Below are 24,949 nucleotides of genomic sequence, written 5' to 3'. Positions count from 1 at the left end.
GAGATCGGTGGTGGGCCTTTCTCGTCTCCTGTTTATTTCTTCAACCATTTTCTCTCCCACCCAATCTCATTCACAGAACATGCAAGTGTCTTTCATAGATTGTGACCTATGGGGTAACTTGTTTGCTGTAGGTTTTTGTTCCTTGTTATTACTGTAAAGCCAGCATTGATCTCTCAGACAACAATGTCGTTAGTACTACAAAAAATGAAACTTTATGTTGCATATTAGTGGAATTCCAGTTGGCATATCCATAAAGACCTTCAAATTAACCAATGTATTGGGGGGGGGGGGGGAAGGACATTGCCGTATCAGACATCTATTCCATTCTGAAACACTTTGTGAGCCTTAGAACATGGAACCAAGCTAGGCTAGGAATATATCAATGGTGAGTCACAATTGAAGCATAGCAATTAATAAATGTCTCTAAAAAACTATAAATATTTCCCCAATTTAAGTGGTAGAGATTTCATCAGGACCACATACAAAAAAAAAAACCCCATCTGCCCCTTGGGGACATTCTCTGCAAATTGCTGCACCCAACAATCAAATGAGCTTTATGCCCTGGCAGACTTGGCTTAATTTCATTTTGTTGAAGAAATATGGCCAAACTGAATTGGCATGGTGACCATGAAAAAAAATGCAACTCTTTGATCAAAACCTGCAAATCCAACAGTATAAACCACATGGGTTTCTGCAACAACTTTTGGATCACTCGGACCACAGAATCACAAGCCGAAACAATCAGAAAATTCCAAAAACCAACCAAACCGCTGCATAGTACTCTCCGGTACACTTATTACCCGTCGATGTGTATTTTGAAATCCTGTTACATTTATCATGATCAAGTTGCGATAGTTATTTCAATATTCGATATCAACATTAGAGGTTAGCTAATAGGGAGAGAGGGTCCATGTTGTCATTAGGACATATAACACATACATACCCCGAATAACACCTATAGCTAGGTTGTCCCCTTCGGCTTAGCCCCCACAGTCCCACATGACTCCTCAGGCTCTCTATCCATAAATAAACAACCCTCCATTCTCCCCTCTCAATCCTCCCATAACACTCTTTCTAAAGCTTTTCAACCCACAACAGCAATGACAATTCGAAGACCATCCAAACTGCCTCAAACCGCAGTTCTGAAGCAGATCCTGAAGAGATGTTCAAGCTTAGGCAAGAAACACGGCTACGACGAAGATGGTCTCCCGCTTGACGTACCAAAAGGTCACTTTGTTGTTTACGTCGGAGAAAACAGGAGCCGATACATCGTCCCGATCTCATTCCTGACTCTCCCCGAGTTCCAATGTTTGCTTCGACGAGCCGAGGAAGAGTTCGGGTTCGATCATGACATGGGGCTCACTATACCTTGTGAAGAAGTGGTTTTTCGCTCTCTTACATCTATGCTTAGATGAAGGAAGGGTCTGCCATTGCCTTGGAGAAAGATGGTCAAGAGAAGCATAGCACTATAGATATTTTATAGCTAGTTTCTCCTTTTTAACATCAGTCTTCAATGTGCATCTTGATCTTGAACCCCCGTCAATTTGAATTTTGCGTTTAATTAATTAGTCATTAGTTACTCTAACTTAGACCTAGGAATTATAACATTTTCTGGGTTGAATATTTGTAAAAAGTTATGTTTTTTTCCTCACAGATTGTGGAACTGTGAGAGAAAAGTTGAAAGAGGGAAAGCTCCATCTCTCTCACTCGCTGTTTATTTTCCATTCAAAATATGAAATCTTTTTTGGTAGCTTAGCTTGGACAGGGAAAAATATCCTTAAACCAAAGTGGACATGTAAGAATAAAATAATGATCGCGGGAGCAATCGTCCCCTTAAAAATTTTAAATTCCTATATAATTTATATTTTCTCTATAATTTATTCTTATCTTCTAAAATTGTATAAATTTACTTCTAACATAAAATTTTATATTCGTCTCTCATCACGTCTAAATTAGAGAGTGTGAAACCATAAGAATATTTAGTTCAAGTTTTTTCTTTTCTTTTCATGCCAAATGAATCAAAATTAGAAGCTTCTAATTAGGGATGGAATATGGGTTTTAGGTTTGTATCAAATGTGATAGAATTTGCTTTGTTAATGAAGAAACAAAAAGTAAAAAGCAATGAATTATTCCAAGGGTATATTAAATTTTATTCAAATAATATCATTTAATTAAATTTATTTAAAAATATTATTTATTTCAATAATAAATATTTTTCAGAATTTCATTAAAGTTAACCTTTTAAATTTTGTAATTAAAATAAATGTTAGATTATTTTTTTAAAAAAGAAAAAGAAAAGGCAAAGACATGAGTAATCATATATATTTCATTGTCATCTTAATTGACTATTAGTATTGGGGTGTGATTTTTACTCCATCACTAATGATTTGATCTGATTTAATCTTATGAAATCCTCATCCAATATTTAACTGGAAAAATTACAAATTTAAACTACTCAACTTTGACCATATTCATTTTTTCATTAAAATATTAAATTTTTTAATTTAATCACCTAACTTTGACATTATTCAGTCTCTGTCACTCTATTAATTATTTAACATTGTTATGATAAGGCATACACTTTTTAAAATTGAAAATGATTCAAAATTTTCTTTTAAATTTATGAATACCCCAGAAATTTTCCTTCACAAATTTTTAACCTAATTTTTTCGGATTCTCTTTGATTTTCTGATGATAAAGATATTCTTCCATATTTTAACTATAGGAAGGTGGAGAAGGATAAAACAATTAACGTCTCTTGATTTTATGGTGATCAAACGATGGAGATTATGCATCTGAATCATTTATGTTTTGAGTTGAAATTTTATGAATTTTAATAGACTTTGAAAAAAAAAATTTGATAAAGTGATAGAGGAAAATGAGATGAATTTTCAGTATATATAATGATAGGAAAAGATATCAAAGAACAACAATATCGACGACAATATGAGAATATTCTAAAAAAATTAAAATTATTAAATAAATAAAAATTGAGATGACGTCTATATAGCAACATTATTTGATTATACTTCTCAAGCACTTGCTATGCCTTAAATTATAAAAAAATATTTTTCTATATATATAAAGTTATAAATATTAAAATTTATACTCAAAATTTATTGAAAATTTGTTAAATGGATCTGGCTCACCATGTTATTCGTGGTCTTAACAAATGAAATCAATCTATCTCATTGTTTTTAAAGTAGATCTTCACCTCTTTCCCATATATAAATAAGGAGTATGTAGTTATTTGAAAATTATTTTAAAATAAATAGATCTTATTAATTAGGACCACAGATAACCGTGATGAGTCGGGTCCATATAATAATTTATCAAATTTATTAAATACTAACCTAAACTTGAATTCAGCCATCTTATATTTTCTTTTAAAACGCATCCTCTGCCTCTTTCTTTTAGCCACAAGATTAAGCCAACCTGACATCTACAGTTACATTTATTCAACAATAACTACGCTAACAAATTCTCTTATTCATAAGAAATATTCAACATATCTTGCAACTATGATAGAAAAACCCAGTTTGAGAAATTAACTTCTTCCTCAAAAAAATATCTTTCAACCCCATTACCATTACTGCTCCAATGTTGCTCCATGCCCATTAATAGGGATGGACTGAGATGGCTGACGGGAATAGTTGTCTCTTGAAAATTTTAAATTCTTATATACTTTAAGTATATTATATGTATTTTATATTAATAATTTATTTTTCATCCTCTAAATTTTTATAAGTTTTATAAATCTCTACCTTCAACATAAAATATTAGGTGATGCAATCATCAATATAGTAGTATTATTTTAGAGGAAAAGAATTACCCTGTTTGAAATGGTAAATCATCCACCTGAAAGGTGGAAGTACATTATAAAAGTACCCGACACATGAAAACAGTGAAATGCAGAAAAATGAGTTGGATGTGCAGGGATTCAAAGCCTCCAGTTGGCTGCATGTTTATTTTCAGCTGTTTGTCTCCTTTGCATGCCCCCCACACCCCATGTTCTACATGAACTCATGGGAGCAAAGCAACCCTAATTTAGAGCTACCTGCACCCGTTGCTTTCGTGAATGACAAGTGCCAACGACCAAACTGCACTACAATTTAAGAGGGATTCCAAAACAGCATTAAAGGCTAGTTCACCAACCAAATTAATGATTAAACATGTCTCGTAACCACAACAGTAATCGCTTTTAGACATGCATATTGTATATATCCACTGATAGCATAAATAACATTTTTAAAAGTTGAACCTTTGTATGGATTTCCGGACATTTTGAATGAATTTTTATAGAAAATCAATTTGAGGAGAAGAAAGATGAGAGAAATGTGAACATTTGATATCGATTTTATTATGAATGATAACTAATTATAGATGACAACTGACCGACAGCAATAATCGGAAACATTGACAATTTTTTTGAAGAAAAAGAAAAAGAAAAAGAAAAAGAAAATGACTATCTCATCATCCTTAATAATGTTAACGATCCATTAACAAAAATATCAATTCAAAATGTTTAGTGAAAAATTAATATATATGTATATTGAATAAAATGAGACGACACTTAAATTTAATTGACCAGTAATCAGTGACAAATATAAAAAAATCTATAAACTAGGTAAATATAAACATAATAAAAATTTTATCTAAAATAATTCATATATATTTTTAATTTAAAAATATAAAAAAATTATATATATACTTCGATTAAATCTAAAAATATATATTAATTGGACCAATATAATTTTCTTAACATGATTCATACATGGTTTTTATCTAGGTAAACTAACTATTTTGGTCACTCAATTACTTAATTTATGTTTTTGGTCACTAAACTATTATTTTTTTAAAATTATATATAACTTTACATTTTTGTTTTGTTTCGATCACCTACCGTTCAAAAATTAACAATGTTGTTAGTATGACATTTTTAAAATTATTTTTCAATCCTAACGTGACATAATCTTATGATGACACACAACATCACCGTTAATTTTTTAAAGATGATTGACCAAAATAAAACCAAAACGCAACAATGAATGTGATTTAAGATAAATAATAGTTGAGTGACCGAAATTTACCCTTTTTCAATCCTAACAATTATATATAACTAAATAATAAATGGGTGAGTAAATTAGAAATTTACCCTTTTTTGGCACAGGTGGGCCATGACCTAGATAGGTCTAATCTTAGATACACCCTGCAGACAGTAATAAAACATGAACTCTAAACCCTAAAAAAATAAATATAAAAAACTATCGATCGACGAGCGAATCATAAATTATGGAGAAAATAACTTCAGTTACCGAAAATGTCTTATAATATAGGATTTTAACCAATTTTTTTTGGATTTGTGAAAATAACCAACAAATTCGCAACACAATCTCAAATTCGCAACGCGAACTCCAATTTTGCAACACAGTTTCCAAATTCGCAACGCGAATTTCCTAGATTCGCAACTCATTTTTGAAATTCGTAACTCGAATTTCTTTTCCGCAACGCGATTTTCCAAATTCGCAACACAGAAATCAAATTCGCAAAGCGCGTTTATTTTTGCAATGCGAATTTTATTTTCGAATTCGAAACACGAATATTAATTTTGCAACACAAATGTAAACAGTATATCCTATAAATCCCAACTCATAACCTAAAACCCTAAATTGCAACTCAATCTCATCTTCATATCTCACTCTCTACGGTGACATCTGTCCCCATATCCGGCGAGCCCCCTCTATCTCCATCTCTCAGAGCCACACTCTCACAACCATTCACGGCCACAAATGAAAAATCAACCACCAAGGGTTAGTTTTTTTTAATTATTTTTATTTTGAAATTTTTGTATTATTATTAGATTTTTCATATTTAAATTGATGATAAATTTACTCGTAATTTCAATATATAGATTAACCATTTCACTTAGATTGCTTAGTAAATTCATTCGGTTGCTGCCAAAACTACGAAACTGTTTAGTCTTTAACCCAGTGAAGTTAGTATTTGTCGTTTGGTTGAAGTAATGCAATTCATTCAAGTTTCAATTTGCAGAAGAAGAGTAGTTTTTGAAACTTAAAATCGCAACGCGAAAATGAAATTCGCTACGCGATTTTGACTTTCGCGTTTTGAATTTCATTTTCGTGTTACGAATTTAAGTTTCAAAAACTACTATTCTTCTGAATTGAAACTTGAATGAATTGCATTACTTCAACCAAAAAACAAAGACAAATACTAACTTCATAGTGTTGCGAATTTAAGTTTCAAGAATAAACTACTACTCTTTATGTTGTCCTTGAACCTGCACTAAACCTATATGTTGCCCTTTTAAATGTTTATATAAGTGCTTACTTCTGGAATGTTATCTGATGCATTTTGTGAACTATGATAAAATAATGACTTGGGTAAATACCGGGCTAGTTTGAAACATATTTGGCTATATTTTCCCTGTTTAATATAATGTCTGTTTATTATGTATAATTTGTAGTTTTTGGTATATCTAACTTGGTATGTTTATTATTTTTTGTTAGGAATTTTTTTCGGTTGTATTGACTTTAAGGAATAAATTAAGCTTAGCCATTAAAATTGCGTCGACACTTACACTTGTACAAAGAAAATTGTTTGAGAATACTTGTTTCGGGCTATGGCTGAAAGTACAATATCCAGATGGAGATGCTATGTTGACTCATTTGTTTATTCAGACCATGACTAACGATCTACCCAAGGGAATACAATGTGGTGATGAAGATATATATATACTCGTTTTGGGTGGGAGGAGTTTTGCTTAGTCACTAGTCTACGTTTCGGACGACACGATGAAGTAGGTCTGTACACTAGTCATATCGGCCACCCATCATGGTTATTTCGGGTTTTTCCTGAGCTGGCAAAGATGAAGCCCAGTTTACACGTCGATGATTTGAGAAAATTACTTCTTAAAGATGGTTTTACTCGGATGGATGACCTTGATGTTGTCCGAGTATGTCTTTTATTACTTTTGAATGTCGGTTTTTTAGCCAAAGAAGGCAGACAACCTATTTCTCAGGATTTAATATTATTGGTAGAGGACCTAGATGCATGGAACATGTTTCCGTGGGGTTCATATCTATGGAAAGCTACCTGGAAAAAATTGTCGTCTGCCTTTGAGGACCGTCTTAGTTTGCATGGCCGTGGTTCCAAATACACTTTGGTAGGCTTTATTTGGGCCTTTAAGGTAAGAATTTCTATACAATGTTTTCAAAATTATAATTAATTATTTAACAATTACTAAAATTAATGTTTGTGTATTATATTGTTTGTAGATTTGGATATTTGAGGCTTTTCCCAGCATGCGTACATATGCCATCAAAAATTTAAATGATATTCCTAGGGTTATTACCTGGAGGAGGATCCGACTGTTGGATTCGGAAGATTTACTACCATATACGACGATGAATGATGTAAGTTAACAAAAATACTACCATATATAAACATGTTATTACTAGTAGACGTTTGACTTTGTTTGGGCTTTTATATTATTAGGAGGCAAACTATCCATTACAGAGGCTGACACCCACAGAGGCTGAGCTTGCCACTGATTGGTGGCAAGTTAGTAAGAGTTTTTTTGATTGGACGGATGATGAGCACCCCCACTTCGAGAACCATCACCTGATCGAGCCGATTCTACAGCTCGACACCGAGAGCCATCACCTGATCGAGCCGATTATACACCTAGACACTGAGAGCCATCACATATTCCATCACATCATCGAGCCTCTTCTCCACCATCACCTCATGATATGCGACCGGGAAAGATGCCACGATATGTATCTCCCCGTTCTCCACCTCCACAGGATGAGTTAGGGGAGTTACGTGATGAGGTTAGTACTTTGTGTGATGAGGTCGGTACTTTACGTGACGACAATGGTGCATGGCGTGATGAGGTACGATCTTTATGTGGTGAGGAAGTTGTTTTACGCGATGACAATAGTGCTTTACGTGGTGAGGTATCTACTTTACGTGATGAGGTAATCGCTCTACGTGAGATTGTTTTATCGTTGCAGAATGAGGTTTATACTGTTCACAATGAGGTAAGTTTGTTAAATTTTATAAGAAATACTATACTAAAAATGCAAATAACCTTTTTTCGGCATTATTTATTTATTTATTTACTAATATATGTATTAATTTATTTTTAGTGGCCCGATAAGGTAGGTGCTTTACGTCGGGTTTTTCTTGCACGACATGGTTCACGCATCAGATGTCGTGGACGTGTCATTACATCTCCTTTCACCTCAATAGTTCAAAGACTGCGTAAGAAGAAGCCCAATCCACCTACCATTGTTCAGGATCCACATCCCATTATTCAGGAATCACCTGTCATCGTTCAAGAGGCCCCTCTCATCGTTCAAGAGGCCCCTCCCATCGTTCAGGATCAACCTCCCACCGTTCAGGATCCACATGGCATACTATGTCGACATATTGGTAAACCCCTTCTTGTGCCCGGTATGATGGATCAGAGTTGGCTTTCGTATCAGTTATCGGCCAGTATCATTCCTCAACACGAGATGAGCACACTACCAGATTCAATTATGGATAATACCCTTTGAGCTAAGACAACAGTTGATTTTTATCTACATGAGCGAAGCCAGTGGTGCTACACCGACATATGCAAGATTGACAATATACATTTGTTTATTGAGTGGTATTGGTGGGGTGTTTTATTATGGGTTGAAGAGAATGGCTATTTCGAATGGGGGGTAAGTATTATATTCTTTTTATATTGATTTTGAATATTTTTTTCAAATTTATTAAATTCACTAATATATGTATTTTTTTATAAAACAATATATTAATGCATGGGTGTCACGTCTTCTGGTTATAAGGAAATTGAAGAAAATCACAGCTCACTTGCAGGATCAGAGAGACGCTTCATATGCGTTGGGTAATGGCAAAGCTATCATTTATCTTGCGTGGTGGGAGGTCGATAAGGTTAGTATTTATTTTTGCATATTTAAAGGTGTTCATAAAATTTATTTGATGTGCGTAATTGAATTATTATTTATTATATTACAGGTGTTTATCCCTGTTATGGAACGTCGTCATTGGATTCTCGTCGAGCTTTAGCTCTCATCCCTGAAGATGATAGTATATGACAGCATATTGAATTATATACCATTGTCTGATTTGAAAGATATTATTTGTAGGGGATAGAGCGATCATTTGGCTAAATACTTGGATGCAATTGATTATTGGACTAATTCAGGAAACAAGAAGTCAAATAAGTTAAAAGTTACAATGATTAGAGACGAGACAACGCCACAACAAACGGCGGGAGCCAGAGGGAATTGTGGTCCTCTTGTATGGATATGCTTGGAACGTATGACGAGATGAGGTAAAGTGTTTATACCTCCAACAGATAGAGATAGAGGTGCAGTAGGATTGTGGTTTCGGTATTTTATGGCTAGAGAGATATATGCGAGACGTTGCCTACCTGCATCCGGGTGCTGAAAGTGTGCATAAACAACCATTTGTTATTGGTAAGTTTGAGCAAGTGCTGTTAACATATATACTCTTTGTTTTAGATGAAATATTGATCAAAAGTAGTTTGAAATGTTTGGTTAAGTACCTAGAATTCAATAATTTCAGCTCATATTTGTTGGTTTTAAATGTGTAGAAAATCTCATGGCCATAACGTTTCTGCAAGTTAATCCTTCAAGTGAGCTGCGTGAAATTGATGTATTTGGATGCAAGCTCCCTATTGTTAGGAGTATTTGGATGTACTGTATGGGGCAAATTGACGTATCAATGTGCTGTCAAGTGTAAATAATAATTGTTTTTTTTTGTTTAATTAATTTGTTGTTTAATTTCAATTTGCATTATGTTGAAGTCAAAAAGGACATGTTGAAGGTATACTACCTTTAAGAAAATCGAATTCGTAATGCGAATGTCAAATTCGCGTTGTGATTGTTGCAAAAGTCAAATTCGCGTTGCGATTTTTATTTTCGCGTGTCGAATTTGATTTTCGTGTTGTGAATTTGACGTTCGCATTGAGAATTTGACTTTCAATTCAATTCAAGGTAAACTCCTTCAAAAAGATAACATACAACAATCTGATAAGTGATAACAACTGAACATATCATAGCAATGTTCAAACTCAAGTTACTAATGCACGCCCAACTGAAAATGTATGCATTCACACATAAAATACACATAATACTACGTTTGCATAAATCACCTAAATAGTCCCAAAAGGTAAAGCCGGTTGTGATTGGGATTTTGATTGTGATTTTGATTTCCTTTTGCTTGGCAACATATGAGCTTTGGACTTTGATGAGGATCCATATTTTGGTAGAGGAAAAGATGATTGTGATGGCACTGGTGATCCACATGTCAACCTTGTATTACCACTTTCCTTGCACCGACTACATGTCGATATCTTCTTCTCTTTACCCTTAGACGGTATACGATCATGATTTTTTGGTCGGCCATGTAGCCTTCTGTCCATGACTGGTGGCAAAACTGTTTGTAAGTCATCTGCAATGTTCTACTTAAAAGGATGTGGAATAGGGTAGACAATCTCGGCATAAGTCTGTCGATATTAGTGATGGCAAACGGGTGGGTCGGGTGCGGATACCCCATCCCCCATCTCCATTCCCACCTAATATTTTTCAATCCACCACCCGCCCACCACCCATGATGGGTACAAATGTTTAAATCCACACCCGCGGGTACATTCTCAAATCTATCCCCACACCCACTACCCACTAGCGACGTACCCGTCTAGACCCGCCTGAAAACAATTTCTTTTTTTACGGAAGAGGTTTCGGGTTTTGGCTTTTATGAAAAGCAATGATATGTAAAGATGAATTTATATTTACAGTAATTCCAACCAGAGTCATAAATTTGATGAAATTATTAATGTCTTCATCACGTTCACAGGTGCGGTCAATAAAATACATTCGTGCTATGCTTGAGACCCTCTGGAAATCTTTTTAGCTCTGAGTGTATATAATGGTTCATACTCAACGAAGAGGTTTGACAGGTAAAATTCCAGAATAAGTTTATCTACACCAAACATATGGTATCTTGCTAATTCACAATTCACAATTCCAGAATAAGTTTTGACAGGTACAATCAACTCAATGATATCAAATACTTATTGTGGCACAAACAATGTTCCCAATAACAATATTTGGTTAAATTACATGTTATATCTTATACAATATTACAATTTATAAATTAGTCTCTAAAATTACACCTAAATTCATAATGGTCCAAAATTTAATGGATATTTACCTAGACGGGCAGATGCGGGGCGGGCGGATGCGGGACGGGTAATAACTCAAACCCATTACCCGCCCACTACCTGCGACGGGTATCACTTTCTAAATCCACACCCGCCCACTACCCGCTAAAATTATACCCATCCACGCCCCAATTGGAGCGGGTGCGGTGCGGAATCCACGAAACTGTACCCGTTTGCCATCCCTAGTCGATATACTTCTGTAGTGTAGCAATCCATTGTGTATGCGCTTGAATCATCTTGGTTTAGATGAAGAGCAACTTTTATAACATGGTCATACGGATAACTAGATGTTTGCCATTTCATACAACTACAAATCTTTGCATTTAGATCAACAAGTCCATTTAAGTTATTATTCAATACTTCAAACAAAGTGTTTGAACATGGTTTAACTCTCCATGACGTTGACTTCACAACACGTTTCGTTATCTTTTTTCAGTCCATGGTGTAACACGACGTTCCAATGTTCCAGTAAATTTAAATAAATAATACTTAGTAAAATCTATCAAATATGATAAGTTATGAATTTAAAGAAATAATATATGCATGGTTTTTTTTCTTGTAGTGCCACTGTTGAATAGAGGCTCGAAAAAACTCCATTAACATAGTAATGGGTAATTTTCGGGATTGACAAGTTAGAGCATAGATTGATTCTGCACTATTAGACGTCATGAAACCATATTTTGCTCCAAGTTGATGTACTCTTGACTATCTTTCAAACCCGACATCTTCTAGTGTTTGAGCACATTGAGGCAAAACACATCTTAAACAATTTATATGCTTATTAAAATCCACTTCCCGATAAGCTTTTACATCCTTCCAGTATGTTCATTTGTGATTTTTTATACCAGCAGACCTTGATTTTAGATTTCTATACAAATGAACACCACAAAGTCCATAAAAAGCATCTGGGAAACACCTTCTAACAGTGTTGTCAATTGAGTTTGCCCTATCAGATATGATTGTCAGATTACTAATAGGACCTATGCAATCCCTAAGATGTCCCATAAACCATGTCCATGAATCAGAGGTTTCAAATTTGCCAACCTCGTAAGCTATTGGCAGTATTCAATTGTTAGCATCCACGACTACTGCTAATAAGTTTACTCCAAGGTATCGACCTTTCAAATGTGCTCCGTCAACTATAATAACTGGGCGCATGCAAGTAATAAACGAACGAATTTACAAAATTATATACACAAGAAATATAATAATTTAAATGTGAAATGCATGTAACTAACAAAAATGAGTCAACAAAATTATATTGATTTACTAACCGCAGCACCAATGGTGATAAACAGCAACTCAAAACGTCCATCTCTATCTGTTTTTATATGAGTTACCGACCCAGAATTTTTCAGCTTTAAATTGTGACAATAAGCCAGTAGTTGGGCAAACGATGCTTCTGGCGACCCCCTCAACAATTCCAAGGCATAACATTTGGCTCTCCAAGCTTGAGAATATGAGATAATAATCTTGAACTGAGCATTCATGTCAGTCATAATTTCATGTCCCCGATATACCTTGCCATTCAAAAACATTAACTCAGCCAGAAAACCACCCAACACCTTTTTGTTTGCATGTCTATGGTGAGGAAAAACTTGGGTTCTTGAACATGTATGTTTATCAATAAAAGTCCTAACTTGAAACATTTCACAATCTTTTATCCTCTTTGCAATCATAAGCTTTGTTTCGAAACGATCTTTGCTTGATTTGTTAACATTTAGTTGATAGTCATCTTCCACACATTTCGTATACAATTCTATCTTCAAGACTTCCTTTGTATCAAAACAATCATCTTTCTTGATACGAATAGCTTATGTGTAACAATCAATTGCTATCTTTACCAACTCTTCTTCCGGTATCTGAAGTAATTCTGGCATATTCCAGTTATACTCCCGTGGCATTTTCTTTTTTTTCTTTTCTTCGGGGACTTCTTCTTCTTTTTCTTCTTCAGGGTTATATGAATTACATAATGGATGTTCAACATGTTCATTCACAGCCGTAACTTCCTCCTCATTATCATCAACAACATCTTCCTCGGCAGCGGCTGTTTTATCATCAAAATTCAGGTATTAACCAATATCAAAATCATTACATGCAGGGTCTGTTTCTTCTTTTGAAACATCATCAAAATCCGAGTATTGACCAAGATCAAAGTTCGGGTATTGACCAAGATCAAATTTCGAATACTGATTAGTACTCACATTTTTTTGTTGGCTCATTATCGTCTAACTGGTCAATACGAAAACCAGAATTTGGTGCTGAAAGTTGATTGTGATTTGGATTAGGGAAAAGTTGTGGGTTTTGAGATTGTGTTTGATATTGTGTTTGATATTGGAAATGTGGTGAAACAAAATTTTCTTGGTGATGAAATTGTACCATTAAATTTTGAGGTTGATAACAACGTTGTATATTGTGAGCACCATAAACTGGGGCTGAAGAACTTAGTTGATTGCTACTGACCCAACTTTACTACTTCTAGGTTCAACAACATACAATGTAACATCATCTTGCGAAACACTAATGTAAGCAATGAATCGTTCAACATCTTCATTGTCGGTTAATAAATAAACTTTACATTTTCTCTGATAAGATTGCCTAAATTCACTTAGAGTCTCTAAATTCAATTTCTTTGAAACATGTAACATTAGAGTTTCATAAGTTAACTTTTTTAATGACAGTTTTAGTTGAAGATTTATGGGTAAAGGCATATATTGTAAAACACCAATAACATTCTCCCATGACCCTCCAAAACACAAATCTATCCAAACATAATCAACATTAGATGATTTCATTCTACAAATTGTAAATTAATTTACTAAACAAACGAGCTATAAACTAGATATCATCACTAACTTAGAGAAAAACATACATTTATTAAGTTGATAGTTGATAATTTGGGAGAGAAATCATTGAAAAATTATATAAATAAAATTATGTAAAAAAAATTAGAGATGGGAAAGGATGTCGTTGGATATAGGAACGGATGTCGTCGGAGAGAGTGAGAGATGGAGATGGAATGAGTTGTGATTTAGGGATTTAGGTTATAAGTTGTTGCTTCTGCGTAGTTTATATACCCAAAACATTTGTGTTGCGAAAATAAAAGCTGTTGCGAAATTAAAATTCGTGTTGTGAATTCGAAAATCGAGTTGCGAAAACAAAATTCGTGTTGCGAATTAGAAAATCTTGTTTCGAAAAGGAAACTTGTGTTGCGAAAAGAAATTCGCATTGCGAATTCAGAAATCGAGTTGCGAATTTGAAATTCCGTGTTGCGAATTTGGAAATCACGTTGCGATTTGTTAAAATCGTATATTATAAGGCATTTTCGGTCACTGAAATTATTTTCTCTAAATTATGTGTAAAATGAGTATTGTTTAATAATTTGTCACCTTTTTTAAATCCTATTCAAAAGAAGAAACCACTGATCTTTTGGTATATATATGAAACACTGCTTAGTAGATGCCTAAAAGGTCATGTTAAATATTTTAATTTATAAGCTACAAGTACGTACAGCTGAATTAATTCGCCCGACTATTTTTATCACAGAATCAAACGTAGAGGGTTGCGTTTTCTTTGTGAGGAGAGGAGTGCTTATGTGGGGAACACTTGTTGGGCTCAACAAAATATTTCAATACATACTATGAGCCCAGACCTTTCATTTGTAGCCTTATCTTTACTTTTCAATATTTTCATCATACTCTCATCTTCAGTCTTCACCACACGCTTTATATTTTCCTTTGGTTTCCGCTACATGCCTATTTAGTTTTACTCCCTATTATTTTAACTTTTGATATAAATAAAAACCATTACTTGATTAACATTCAATATATGTTATTGATGTGATATTTTCATATATATTTAATTAATGATTGAGTATGTATCATGTGATCCAACATAATAACATGATAACTTGATAAGTTGACATGATGATTAATTATCGATCTCTCTTCCACCGAACTTGAGTTTAAACCTCTATATTCTTAACATTTTTTTATATAGTTTTTAATATCATCATCTAAAAAGTTGGAATTAAAAAAAATAATTATATAAAATAAATTTAATAGTTAAAATTTATGTGATGTACTTTTAATGTTAACATGATAATATATTACATCATCACTCAAATATATGTACATATGATATATCGATAACAAACATCAATCATTAGTCAATTTAACGATTTTTAAAAAAAAAATACTTCAAGAAAATAACAAAGTGTTGAAAACTAAATTATCTTAAAAATAAAATCAAAATAATTTCTAATAAAAAATTAATTTTTTTTTGACATTGTATTAAAAATAAGGCTTAAGGGTCACCTTTGTCCCTATAGTTGACCCAGTTTATCATTTTCGCTCCTATCGTATTTTCGCATCAATTTAATCGTCGAAGTTGTTCAATTGCATCATTATATATCCTACTCCTAACTTAAAATCCTAAATTGATAACCCTAAACCATAACCCAATAATCTCTAAACCTTAAACCTTGATATCTAACTTTAAACTCTCAATTTAAGGGTTTAACTTATGGATAAGATATAAAATGATGCAATTAGACAATTTTAATAGTTAAACTAATGCGAACATGCGATATGATAAAAATAATAAATTGAGACTACTACATGAACAAATACTAACTTTTTCCCTTAAAAATAAAAATCATACCCATTCAAACTAAATTAAAATAAACAATTTAAAAGTGTGATAAATCTAAACTAACCAAACTAATCACACTCATATTAAAAAGGCTATAATAAGTACGAATCTGTACTGGATGGTGCCCGTCATCCTTATACAGAAAAATCGCTTTTCTGTCAGAGCTTTTGATAAAACCACTTGCCTCCCTTCTCCATTGAGAAACCTAAAGTACGTTTGCCACATTTTAGAGGACTGTTATATATCTTATTTCCCCTATGGTTGAAATTAGCATTATTTCCACTGCAAATGGGAGGCACGTGATTCTTACCCCACCTAGTGTTAGGGGTGTGAAAAAAACCTTATACGACCGATTCGATCCGTTGATTCGATCCAAAAATTCGGATATCCGATCTGTTTTTTCAATTTTCGGATAGTTTGAATCGGGTATCTAAATTTTTTTTGAATTTTCGGATCGAATACGGATCGATCAAAATCTAATTTCGGATTATCCGAAAACCCGAAAAAATTTGAGCTATATTATTAGGCTAGAACTGTTTGGGCTATATTAGACATGCATAGATTAGGCTTCAATATGCCTTACAAACTGCAATTCTAAACCTGGACTTCATGCAATGTATAATGTATTCTGAAACCTGCGTACTGTTATGAATGCTACATTCTCCGGCATGATCGTGGTCCAAGGGGAAATAAAATTTACGTGTCAGGTCCATTACTTGCTCCATCCGAGAATGTCGATCAATTGCTTAAGGACCATGACTTTAAGATCCAAGAATTCGCTCGAAGAGCAAGACTTGAAAAGACAAAACCCGGGAAACTTCAAGCTCAAGGAAAGCAAGTGACAGAAAATTCATTGTTCGTCACTTCTCGCAGAGCTGGATAGATGTTTTATACATACTCTTTTCTTTCTTCGATCTTATTGATGAAGCTGGAAAATCAGGTAATCTAATAGCAAGAGATAATTAGATTTCAAACCGGAGATCATAATTGACGAGATCTTATTTGATTAATGCTTTTATTATGTTGATTTTTTTGAATTTTTTGCAAAAAAAAAAAATAATTCGGATCCAGATATTTGGATACGGATCATTACTTTAGGTATCTGAAATTTTCAAAAATTTTCAGATATTTAAAAATTCGAATCGGATAATATCCGATAATGCACACTCCTACCTAGTGTGGGCACTATAGAAATCTCAACGTTGATGTGTGTACTATCTATGTCTACGTGGATTCCAGCGTGACATAATCTCATGCATGCATGACATTACCATGAAAGCATTTTTAGGATAAGCTCCTGCTTTATTAAATGACGTGTAACATTTTATATTTATTCATGACAAGCCGCCTTAAACTTGGATGTTTAAGGAAATGTAGTTTAATATAAGATTAAAAAAATATTATTGGAAATGTTAATATTTTTTTAATATTTTTGGTAGAACATTACCTTAATTTTTATTTTTCTACCGAAAATATTAATATCGGACACTACTTAAAATATTATTTTTTCTATCGATAATGTTAATATCAGAAATATTCATTTTAGGTAGCAAAATTGACATTTTCAATAGAAAAAATAATATTTTATGTAGCGTTCTACCGGAAATGTTAAAAAAATATTAATATTTCTATAAGCGTCTTTCCTTAACCTTATATTAGGTTGTCGTACAGCAGAACTACCCGCATTAAACATATAAAATTAAAATATAAAATTAAATAATCAATAAAAATATTTAAATTATATAAAAAAATATATTTTTAAAAAATATTATTTAGTTCAATATTTATATCCTTCCTTGATTCCTGTCGGATCTGCTAAGGTCTTAAAATAAATTAATATTTATTTTGAATTTTAATTTATTTTTGAGAGATTATTTATTTTATTAACATGTTTATATAAAAATTTTATTTTTATTTATCTCGTACAAAATTTTATGTATGTTAATATATTCTTTTAATATGTTTTATCAAAGGAAATATATAAAGTTCCAAAGTATCATCTACTACAAGTGAAACATTAGAGACTGACAAGGCTTTGATTCCATTATATTTAGTAAAATTGTTCTTTAATTCCTGAAATTGTAATAATTTTATTTTGTAAAACAGTAAAATTGCTCTTTAACTCTTCTAGTTTAGTAAATTGTTATTTTAGTCCATAAATCCAACATTTTCAATTAATAAAATAATTCTTTCAAAAAAATTAAACTTCAGTTTTAATCTCTTAATGAAAACTTAACAAGTTTGTCGATGATATATATTGGGGTTGCTGTGTGAATTCACAATATCAAGACATCAACATTAAGATTTTATATTATCATATGCCTATTCATAATTTTTAATCCGGAGATTTTGTTTTCTACCACTAAAAAGAAGACACGTGAAATGGCTCACACGAGGTGACAAGAGTCATGAATAGGGAATGATACAATTTTTTTACTTATAAAATTTTAAGATGTACAAATTTATAAAATTTTAGAGAACGAAAATAGATTATTAATAGAAAAAATAAAATAAATACCTATATGAAGGCTTAAAATTTTTAGAGAACGATGATCCCCGAATCATCCTTAGTTGCAAGTGGTTCTAACTTTATTCGAATCTAATGGACTCCAAAGTAATTTTATAAAATCTAATTATTATTTTAAAATTCAAGTTTGAATCAAATCAGATTTTATATTTACTGTAGTTGAACCAGGTTGAGCTCATGTTTATAATGAAAAACCTCCAAATGACTCAACCCAAATTATAATATAATTATCCTTTATATTTTTAAGGATAACTATTATATTTCCCCTCTCTATTTTTTTCTAATTAGTTTTATATTTTATCAAATAAAAAATATATGTGTATTTTTTACAAGTGCGAGTTTTAATTTTAAATTTTAAGTCTAATTAAAATCTTCCTAAATTGATCCAACTCAACTTATTATCATCAGAAGTCGTGCATCAACACATGCAATTAGTTTTGATTGATTTCTATCAATTTATGCAATACCGATGCCTTTCTAAATTGATACAATTAGGGACCTACATAGAATTTTATCAATTCTATGAAGGTAGAAACATATTTTCAATAGGAATATATATTTAAATTTCCAGACAAATGAATACTCTCGCCTATCCTCTCAATTCATCTCTAGAGTACATTAAAAATATAAAAATATTCTCAATCATTTTTTTCTCTTCAATGAAAATATTAACATCTTTCATTGTAGTGGGAATTATTGTTATTTTTTAAGATCAAAACAAAAACATTAAAATCAAGGTTATGTATCAAAAACTTCAGTTAACTGAAGGAGATGGTGAGGCCCCACAAACCTCGAGGCCTTCAACTTTCTTTCTTTTCATCAATTTTGTTTTACCTTCGTCATCAAGAACTTGTATTTCAGAAAGTAATTAAATTCAGACTTTTTTTTTTTTTGTTAAATTGATACGAAATAACGAAACATCCATCAGGCGTGTTATCTTAATGGTGATTTGTTTTAATGAAAGAATGTAGAGTACACATATGATTTTCGGATTGTAGTACAATATTTTGTTGAATCTTTTAATTATTAAAAATTACAAAATGATCACTGGATGTTAGAGTAATATTTTGTTGAATTCCCGACTATTTATAAAATAATCATTCGACTATTTACATGTTCTAAACTTATCTTTTTTAACTTGATGAATTTTTAAAATTTATACTAAAATAAATATAGAAAAGTCCACACATATATTCACATACAATTAAACATAGAAGTTCCCAAAACTTCAATCTCATTATTGAACCGGTACTTCGTTACCTTTTAGGCCGAATCCTTTTTTTATAAACAAAATCCTCAACATTATGTTTGATTTCGGGCTTGGACTTTATATTTGAGCCGAAAAATTTTGTTTTAAACCAATCCGCTAAGTGGGCTCCTATGAATCTTTGACTTCCTTCAGTTGAATTAAAACGAATGCTATATATTTTATACTTAAATTTGATAAATTTTTAATATAAAAATTGAATTTATATTTTTTAATATTATATGTAAATTTTATCGTCAAATATGATAAATTTATATAGCAATTTAATATTTAAATTTAATATGTGATATTATATATTTAATTGATAATATGATATGTTATGATATAATAATTTTAACAATTAATAAGATTGTAACACACAATAAAGTATTTTTTAGTTGCAATGGTGGTTCTCAAGGCTTCGCCCTGACTAGTCCAGACCAACCTGAGTTGCACACCTGATTTTGATGGGTGAGTCTTTCAATGGAGATTTTCTACCTATATAAGGACTCAAACTTCAGTTATTGTAATAAAATATTAAATCATCAATTGAATGAATGTCATGTATCGTACTTAAATATCAAAATATATATTATGTATTATATTTAGTTAAAATTATAAATTTAACATATAATTATATAATTATTTATTAAACTATATATTTATCAAGACGCAATGATAAAAAAAAATTAAGAATCTAGTCACGTATAAAATTTTTGGTCTACTTAATTAATTTTGCCTACTTTCAATAAATGAGAATTGAATCTTATCACACTCTTAACCAAATGACAAGACAATATGATTCAATAATTAGAGCTTTAACTTAAAGTACTAAAACATTATCTATTTCTTTCATTTCAATCTGACAGCTGATTTGTTTGATTAAGCAACAACATTAATTCATACGATTTTATTGTAAGAATAGGAAATTCCCTGAATTATTTTGCTTTGCTATTAATGCAAAACTCCCATCACTATTTTAATATTTGTTTGCTTTTTTTTACTAGCAAATTACTATTGAAAATGTTTCATTTTTAATTTTAAATATTAATTAAAAATATTTTAGTCTGAAATTTTAAAAATATCCGTCTACCAAATATTTATTTAAAATTTTAAATGTATTACATAATTAATATTAAATATAATATAACATTGAATATATTGTGCTAAACTATTATAAAATACATCGATTCATGTGCTTGGTTGTAATGCAAGTATTTATAGTATATTGTCACGGACTAAACTTTTGGGTCTATGGACATTGGCGCAAACGAGGTTCTACATGCGCAAACTTAGGCTTGTTGGGCAAGACGAGTTGGCCCGGTTCTTGGAGAATGCTTACGAGTCCGTAAAGGCTCGATCATGAAGGATCAAGTCTGAGGCGTCCGAGAGAAGCGACGAGGGTGTTACATGTTCTATGGGGGCAATTTTGTCGAGGCTCGTGGATTCGGTCCGAGACATGTGTACGCAGATTTCTGTAGAAGAATAATACAGAGTATTGGGCTTGCCCAGAACCATCAGACCTGGCCCGTTCCTTCGAAGATTCTAGAAAGGATATTATTATCCAATAATTAAGGATTTAATTATGGATAATGTTTTATTTGAATTCAAATACCTTAGAGATAGAGTTCTGGTTAAGGTAGGATTCAATGTAAGCCGTCGATGTACTTTGATCTAGACCGTTGGATCTCGAGGGCCTCAACTATAAATAGAGAGCTCCTCCCCTCATTTGTAATCAATTTACTTCATTCATTCTCTTCAGAGTAATAAAACTTAGGCATTTACTCTTACTCTCTATGAGTTCATTCTTTCTAGCTTTCTAGCTTGCTAGCCTTGTCGGCTTATTCTCCTTTGTGCTTAAGCCTTTGTGGCTTGTGTTACTGATCGTGAGGACTGAGATAGCATCGAGAGTGTTCTTTTCCGAGTTCTTTCAAAGTGCCAAAGTTAATCAAGTCTTGGTGACTTAGGAAGTTCCCACAGTGCTCGTGCTTCGGAGATCCGCTTCAACCCAAGTGGCTTGGATTAGCCCTGATTAAGTGTCGTTTCCGCATTGTTGTTTAACCCTTGAGGGTTTGTTCGTCGCTTAGTGAGCCAGAGACTCACAAGGACGTGGATAAGGCTAACTTGGACGTCATTTCGACCTGGAAATCGTCTAAGTGCTGCACGAATCGACTAGCAGAAGTCTAGCCCCGTGACAAGTGGTATCAGAGCGTGTTACATTACCGGATAACGTAGCCCCGCTACTAGAAGTGACCAAGTGAATCGTTGGAGGCAGACAACGATCACTGCGTACGTGGTTGGTGGAAGCGAGTCAAAGCAAGTCGGAGTATAGGTGTTGTGGATTCAACAGTGATCCGAGCTTGTCTTGTGACAAGAATCATTTTAGCGAGTTGATGGAAGTTGTTGTGGATTGAACGAGTGTTCCAGATAGGTTGTGGAAAGAAAATGAGATGGTACAACAAAAAGGAGTTGTTCCCACAGAGAATGGCGCGGAGAGCCGTGATGTTGGGATTGAGCTAGAGAAACAAAGTGTGGGTGTTATCCTAGGATCGTTGGAGTCGATGATCAAGAACCTTGAGAGCTTTGCGGAAGAAGCCAATGAGGTCCAAGGAGTTGTGGAGTCCCGTCTTGAACAGTTAGAATCCATGAGGGATGGGTTCAAGGATGTGGCGCAATAGAGTCTCCACGGTTGGATGTTGATAGAGATGAGTAATGCGCTCAGGGTCGAGTTGATGGCCTTGAGAGAAAAGATGGATGGGCTCAAGAGTGAGATACTCATGTGCAAACCAGCAATGAGTGATGGTGATGCGTGCAATGCCTTCATCGAATGAGTGAGCAAGGTGATACCCAGAGTTGTTCGGAAGCCGGAGCTGTAGCCGAGTCAAGGTGCGAGCTTGCAGGAGCCAAGCCAACTAAAGATGAGTCATCCAGACCCATGTCCGAAGATAGTGGTGAAAATGGGGGAGACCATGGCAAGGGACAGTGGATAGATGGCAACGAATACTCTTCGAGTAGCCAAGGAGTGGCATCGACTGATCGTGGTCAGATAAAGCCATCGGGGAATCATGGCAATGCCAAGTCCGCGTCAAAGAATAAGGTACGTAACAAGCCACTTAAATGTTATTTTTGTGATGGTCCTCACTTGATAAGAGGATGTCCCGAGAAGAATCGTCTTGCTTCCATTGTCAAAGGAGAAGACGAGTCAAGAGGGGAAATAGCCAAAGATGGTGTGACTGCGGGAGTCCAAGCGGTCAAACCAAGAGATAGGCTTGGAGCGAATGCTAGTGGTGCAGGAAAGCCGAGGGTAAATAAACGAGACCCACTGAAGTGCTTCCTATGTCGAGGAGCACATAGAGCCAAGAGTTGCCTAAACAAAGCAAAGCTCGGTGACAATGCGAGTGGCGAAGCAACTAAGCCGAGGGTAAAGAAGCGAGAGCCATTGAAGTGTTTACAATGCGGTGGACAACACAAGGTGCGAGATTGCACCACCGAAGTAAAGCTCGGTGCGAAAGCCAAGGGCCAAGCTGGAGAGCCGAGGATAAATAATCGAGCGCAACTGGAGTGTTTCCGGTGCAAAGGTCCACACATAGTGTGGGAATACCCAAACCGAATCAAGCAGTCCAAGGGAGAGGACTAGGGCGAAAGTAGTGAGCCTGCCAGGCTTGGTTCGATGATCTTTACAGCTGCCAAGGTTAGTCAAAACTAGAAGCAGAACGGGTTACCCAAACCCAACGTTGCCAAGGAGCTTGCCAAGGATGCCGAGGAGGTAGCCGGTGCTGTGGAAGCTTGCGTTGGCAAATGACTAAGAAAGTCTGAGACGTTGCAAGAGCAATCGAGCTCAGTGCATGCCGAGAGTGAGGCATGGTCTAAGTTAATGAATCTTAGACATGAGGGGATGTTGAAGGAGTATGCGAGAGAGTTCGAGGAACTCATGCTCCAAGTCCCAAAGTTGACTGAAGAAGATGCATTCTTCACCTTCACAGATGGATTGAAGCCATGGGCAAAGGCGACGATGGAGAGAAGGGGAATCAAGGAGTTGCCTAAAGCCTTGATAGCCGCCGAGTCCATCATAGAACTTGGAGTCAAGAAGACGTCCAAGCTAAAGTTGAAAGCCGAGGATAGTGGCCAAAGTATTCGAGATGAGGGTCAGTCCAACGACGAGGAGCGAGGCTCTTTGAGTAGTGCTTGTTCGAGCGAAGTTTGTTCGAATGATGAACATTTGAGCATTGATCGTTCAAGTGGTGAACACATGTCTAGAAAAGACATGTACGATGTTGGCACAAGTAAAGAGAACAAGTGACTTACACCGAGGGCAAGAAAGGAGCAGATGAATGGTCACCGAAGTAAGGGACCACAAGAGTTACAAGCTTGCCTGGATAAAGCCAAGTGGTCCGAGAAGATGGAGAAGCCCATGATCGAGTTACCCAAGGACATGGGTGAAGACAAGGTCAATGAGGCTATGAGACTTGGCTCAATGAACTTGAGTTTTGCCAAGGCAAGTAGAGACCGCAAGCATAATGGGTTGATGTGTGCGAACATCAACGTTTCCGAACCATCGAGAGTTGCCTTAATAGACACGGGGGAAACTGATCTATTCATGTCGAAGAAGGATGTCGACAATCTTGGGTTGAAAGCCAAACCATCGAAGGGGACGAGCAAGACTGTCAATTCCGAAGAGGTTCTAAGTGAGAGGAACATTGTTTTGGGGACTATCATTGAACAGAGAACTGAGAAGAGGTTGATGGAGTCCAAGCTTTCCAGAGACATGATGAGTGAGAGCTTGTCACCCATGTAAGAGGGTGGAAGTCGTACCGGACTTCAAAGGAGGAAGTGCCGATGCGAGTAGAAACACTAGACTTCTGGATATAAGTGTTGGTGTGTGGAGTACCAGACTTCGTGGAGCAAGAAGGGCTGACACGTAGAGTAAATGTGCTAAGGGAGTTCGAGGGACATCTCAAACACGTTCCAAGTGTTGAGTTCGATTCACCATCGCTGATGAGTGTGGGTCGAGGACCTAACCATCTTGTTGCGGAAGATTGGAAGGGACATCTGAGACTTTCAGAGTTCTTAGGGACAAGCAAGTGTTGCCGATGAATCTGAGTTATCGTGTTGTATGTTGCCGAAGCATCCAAGTCTTTACCGTTGGATCTGAAGTATCCTTGATTGGGTGAATGCAAACGGGTAGGATGGATTTCCTACGCTCGAGATGTATGCCACGGTGTGTTAGATCGAGAGAAGACAT

At 34.4% G+C, this 24,949-nt stretch overlaps 1 protein-coding gene across 1 annotated transcript; it reads left to right on the top strand.

Moving 5' to 3' along the window:
- Positions 1-1,014: 1,014 nt before the first annotated feature.
- On the top strand, positions 1,015-1,522 carry LOC120134084 (auxin-responsive protein SAUR50-like). Its single transcript, XM_039150558.1, has one exon. It carries the CDS (start codon positions 1,101-1,103, stop codon positions 1,413-1,415), a length of 315 nt encoding a protein of 104 aa, XP_039006489.1. The 5' UTR covers positions 1,015-1,100; the 3' UTR covers positions 1,416-1,522.
- Positions 1,523-24,949: the final 23,427 nt, after the last annotated feature.

The sequence above is a fragment of the Hibiscus syriacus genome, unplaced genomic scaffold, assembly GCF_006381635.1.
Source record: "Hibiscus syriacus cultivar Baekdansim isolate YM2019G1 unplaced genomic scaffold, ASM638163v2 tig00110597_pilon, whole genome shotgun sequence".
NCBI classification, from domain to species: Eukaryota; Viridiplantae; Streptophyta; class Magnoliopsida; order Malvales; family Malvaceae; genus Hibiscus; species Hibiscus syriacus.
This window is presented reverse-complemented; position numbering and strand designations above follow the sequence as displayed.